Source organism: Perognathus longimembris, unplaced genomic scaffold, assembly GCF_023159225.1.
Source record: "Perognathus longimembris pacificus isolate PPM17 unplaced genomic scaffold, ASM2315922v1 HiC_scaffold_5314, whole genome shotgun sequence".
Classification (NCBI taxonomy): Eukaryota; Metazoa; Chordata; class Mammalia; order Rodentia; family Heteromyidae; genus Perognathus; species Perognathus longimembris.
This window is the reverse complement of record NW_025960728.1, coordinates 1-5,000: the sequence shown is the minus strand read 5'-3', so window position 1 is coordinate 5,000 and position 5,000 is coordinate 1. Positions and strand designations below refer to the sequence as shown.

General features: G+C 60.4%; 1 protein-coding gene across 1 annotated transcript; it reads left to right on the top strand.

The window, feature by feature from the left end:
- Positions 1–3: 3 nt before the first annotated feature.
- On the top strand, positions 4–4,995 carry LOC125345113 (parathyroid hormone/parathyroid hormone-related peptide receptor-like; the record flags this gene model as incomplete). The annotated part of the gene is given in 9 exon segments (XM_048337354.1): positions 4–33; positions 848–937; positions 939–1,002; positions 2,578–2,638; positions 2,939–3,005; positions 3,280–3,374; positions 3,787–3,928; positions 4,051–4,092; positions 4,666–4,995. Coding segments are annotated over 9 exon segments (921 nt in total), but the record flags the coding sequence as incomplete, so codon positions are not given.
- Between the last annotated feature and the right edge of the window lie 5 nt (positions 4,996–5,000).

Genomic DNA, 5,000 nt, shown 5'->3' with positions numbered 1-5,000 from the left:
CGCCGCCAGCCGGCCGCCGCCGCCGTGGGCTACGTGAGTGCCCGCCCTCCAGGCCCCGCCCACCCCGGCCCGGCCCCGCCCCACCCCGGCCCTGCCAGGCTCCGCCCACCCCAGCCCCGCCCACTTGCCCTGTCCAGCCCCGCCCCCGCCCACCACGGCCCGCCTGCCCGGCCCCGCCCCACCCAGGCCCCCGCCCACCCGGCCCTGCCTGGCCCCGCCCACCGGGCCCTGCCCGCCCGGCCCTCTCCTCCTCACGCCTGAGGCCTGAGCATCGAGGTTCAAAGCCAACATCCCCACCCCCCCAAAAGCCTGTGAGGCCCCTTATCTCCCATGAACCCACAGGAGGTGTGTGTGTGGGGGGGGGGTAATGGCTCAACGGGGTAGAGCACCAGCCTTGAAGGAAAAAAAAAACCCCTAAGGTTAGGGCAATGCCCAGGCTGTGAGTTCAGATCCCACAACTGCTGCACACAAAACCATTGTGTGTGTGTGTGTGTGTGTGTGTGTGTGTCCATGTGTCCATCTTGGGGCTTGAACTCAGGGCCTGGGCGCTGTCCCTCAGCTCTTTAGCGCCAGGCTAGCGCTCTCCCCACTCCGAGCCATGGCGCCACTTCCGGTTTTTCTGGTGGGTCTCTGGAGGTAAGCGGCTCACAGACTTTCCTGCCCGGGGTTGGCTTTGAACTGCAGCCCTCCGATCTCAGCCTCCTCAGTAGCTGGGATGACATAGGCGTGAGCCGCCCGTAGTCCCAGCAGCAACCACGGGCATCCCGCCCACCCCGGCACAACCGGCAGGCGTGACCTCCATGATGCTCCCCCGACCCTCTGGCTAACACCCCTGCCCATCTCCTAGGCGGGCTGCCGCGTGGCTGTGACCTTCTTCCTTTACTTCCTGGCCACCAACTACTACTGGATCCTGGTGGAGGGGCTGTACTTGCACAGTCCTCATCTTCATGGCCTTCTTCTCGGAGAAGAAGTATCTGTGGGGGTTCACCATCTTCGGCTGGGGTACGCGGGCCGGGTTTGGTAGGGAGAGTGAGCGGGGGGGGGGGGCTGCTGCTTGAGGGCAGGGTGGCGTATCTTACCTCCTCTGTGTCTTGACTCCTCTGTGGGACAGCAAGATGGGGGGTGGTGGGAAGACCTGCCACACCCTACTGGGGTCCCTCCAGCCCCCCCACACACACACACCCACATGAAGGCTCGCTTTGGTGTGATGCAGGAGTTGACCTGAAGTTGGCTTAGCCAAAACTCTTGGGGCCAAGATTGCCGCATAATTGAGGGTGTGGGGCCCTCCTTCTCCCCCGTGACCTTGGATAGGCACACCAGCCTGTGTTAACCTGGCAGGGGGTACAGTCGCCCCCATCAGAGCCTTGGGTCGAGCATTTCAGCACCAGCTCAGCTTCAGCCGTTCCTGAGACTTGAACGCTCCTCCCCGGCCATCCCCCCCCCCCACCTCCCTACGGGTTGTGGTATCCAGTTACTGATAATTGTTCATTATTGTTGGCAGCTCGAGAGGTTGGCTGGGCTCCTAGGCAGCTGGCCAGACTTCAGAGGGGGTGGGTCTGGTGGCTGGAGCCCTCTTTGTACTCAGCACCCAGAGGCCCCTCAGGTCAATAGCCATGGCCTCCCTTAGCCCTTTGGCACACGCCCTAGTCCTGACCTCACTACGGTAAAGCCCCCGATCTGGGGAGGCCTGGGCGTTGTTCCAAGAACTGACAGGCTCTGAGGCTAGGAGGTGTCCAGGGGGGCTGGAAAACCCATGAGTCAGGGAGCCAGACAGAGTCTTGTGTCTCAGGAATGGCATAGCTTTTTTTCTTACTATAAACCTTGTCTCCACTGGGAACTAGTGGCTCACATCGGTAATCGTGGTAACTCAGGAGGACAGAGGTTCAAAGCCAGCCTGGGCAGGAAAGTCCCCATGAGACTCTTATCTCCAATGAACCACTCAAAAACTGGAAGTAGCACTGTGGCTCAAAGTGGTCTGAGCGCGCCAGTCTTGAGCAAAAAGAGCTCAGGGACAGCACCCAAGCCCTGAGTTCAAGCCCCACTACCCACAAAAATCAATCGATCGCTCGATCGCTCCTCTCTCTCCGAGGTAAACCGGGCCTAGAATCAAGATGACAGGAGATTGGGGTGCGGAGGAGGAGAGAGACTGACTTGTTTACCACAGACAAAGCTCAGCCAGGCCAGGGTCCTTGGTGGCTATTCTGTGGCCTTTGCTCAGCCTGGATTGATGACACCCTTCACCTCATCCATAAAGAATAGGACGCGTTTCTAACCTGATTGGGGCAGGAGGGTGGGGGTAGAACAGAAAAAGGCTGGTCATAGATTCTTTCCCCAGAGGGTAGAAAAGGGGGAGCGGTGTATTGTGTAGCTGGGTGAATGAGATGCAGAACCAGGACAGGGCAGAGGGTCGAGTTGGGTCCTGGGGACTGGAGCCCCGGCAGAGGTGGTTAGGGGGAGCCCATGCTGGGATACGGGTATTGTCAAACAGCCCTGGAGTTAGAGGGTCAGGGCAGTGAACCCCTGGGGACGCAGGGACACCAGGGACAGCCCCTCCCATGCCGCCCTCTCTGCCCGCAGGTGTGCCCGCCGTGTTTGTGGCTGTGTGGGTCGGTGTTCGAGCGACTCTCGCAAACACTGGGTAGGTCCAACACAAGCAGAAAGGGGCGAGGGGTTCGGATACCAGCCACGAAGAAAACAACCTTGGTTTGTCCAAGATGCATGGGGCGGGGGGGCGGGCAGGTGGCTCTCTGGTCACTACAGGCCCTGCGTTACCCCCAATGATGGGAGTTCTCAGTCCAGCCCTCTGCCAGGAGCCCCCTCCGGGGGGGGGGGTGTGTGTCAAAGGACGCCACCTCCAAAAGATCTGTAAAGAGTGGCCTCTGGCCCCCGGCCCCACACAACACCCTGATTCGGTGTGAACGTCTCCATCTCCCCCCAGGTGCTGGGACTTGAGCTCCGGACACAAGAAGTGGATCATCCAGGTGCCTATCTTGGCCTCTGTGGTGGTGAGTACCGGTGGGGGGTGCTTTGGGAATAGGCCCGGGTGACCAGCCCCTAACAAGGATATATATTGAAAGGGAAGGGGGGGGGGTATAGCCAGAGCCCCAAGGCTCTGAGAACCTCAGTCGATCCCCATTCCCGATCAAGTGGGGAAACTGAGGGGCCCCAGAGGGTCGTCGGGAGGTTCAGTGGCAGAGCAGGGCCCGTGGTAGGGGCCGTGCACAGGTCCAGGAACCCCTGGCCTATCCCGTTGAGAGTCTTCCCCCCCCCTTGCTGCAGCTCAACTTCATCCTCTTCATCAACATCATCCGAGTGCTTGCCACCAAACTGCGGGAGACCAACGCGGGCCGGTGTGACACGCGGCAGCAGTACCGGTGAGCCTTGCCCACCACTACACACACACACACACTACACACACTACACACACTGCACGTGTGTAAGGCAAGGCGGACGTCTCTTGGAGGAGCCTGTTGCAAGGAGAGGAGGGGGCTCAAGTGGTAGAGCGCCAGCCTTGAGCACAAAGCTCAGGGACAGCGCCCGGGCCCTGAGTTCAAGCCCCGTGACTAGCAGATGCAAAGGGCCCTGTCATTTGTGATCCACTGTAGGACATCTCTGAGAATCAAGGCGCCCAACCAACTCTCCCCTGGAGGGGGCAGGCTGGGTTCTGTCGCAGTCTTGGGTCCCTTCCTAGCTTTGGAGGCGGGGGACCGGCATGGGCGGGCTACGGGGGCGGTGATGGTTTAAAGGGGGGAACGGGTAGCCTGACCTGCTTGCCCTACTGGCCAGGAAGCTGCTCAAGTCCACGTTGGTCCTCATGCCCCTCTTCGGCGTCCACTACACCGTGTTCATGGCCCTGCCGTACACCGAGGTCTCAGGGACACTGTGGCAAATCCAGATGCACTACGAGATGCTGTTCAATTCTTTCCAGGTATGCCGTCCTGCTGGAGACCGTGGGGAGAGGGGGCTGGGGGGACGACACCCAGTCGTGGGGGGGGGGGCGGGGGAGGGAGGGAGGGCAGCTCCGATCCCATTCTCCATCTCTCTCTACAGGGATTCTTTGTCGCCATCATCTATTGTTTCTGTAACGGTGAGGTAAGCCGTAGCCAGGGCAAGCGCTAGGGTTGGGGGGAGGGGAGGTGCTGGGGTAAGTATGGCGGCTGGGGGGTCCTCAAGTCTCTTCCCTTTTTCTCTCTTCTTTTGTCTGATGTGGGGCTTGAACTCAGGGCCTGGGTGCTGTCCCCGAGCTTCTTTTGGGCCACAGCGCCACTTCCAGTTGTTGAGTGGTTTCATTGGAGATAAAGAGTCTCTCACGGGGGACTTTCCTGCCCAGGGCTGGCTTTGAACTGCGATCCTCAGATCTCAGCCTCCTGAGTACCCCCAGCACCCTGAAACCAAGTGTCTTTCTACACTGCATCCTCTAAACCCCAGATGGGGTGCCACTGGAATCTCGTGAATTCTAGAGGGAGCTAGTCATTAAACACGGCATTGGAGGATTGTGGGATTTTATTTGGCCTTGGACTCTTCCATGTGTTTCCTAATTGACTCAGTGCTTTGGGTGGGTGTTTACAGATCTGGGCTTGGGGTACTTCCTGCTGGGTGTTTATTTGGGGGGGGGGGCATATGAATTGAAGGCGCACCTGACCGCCGCCTTTCTACCTCCCCAAGGTACAGGCTGAGATCAAGAAATCGTGGAGCCGCTGGACCCTAGCATTGGACTTCAAGCGCAAAGCACGCAGTGGTAGCAGCAGCTACAGCTACGGCCCCATGGTATCGCACACGAGCGTGACCAACGTAGGCCCCCGGGCGGGACTCAGTTTACCCCTCAGCCCCCGCCTGCTGCCCGCCGCCGCCACCAACGGCCACTCCCAGCCGCCGGGCCACCCCAAGCCGGGCCCCCCAGCTCTTGAGACTGAGTCCACTCCGGTCACCATGGTTGCCCCCAAGGACGATGGCTTTCTCAACGGCTCTTGCTCGGGGCTGGAGGAAGAGCCCACGGAGCC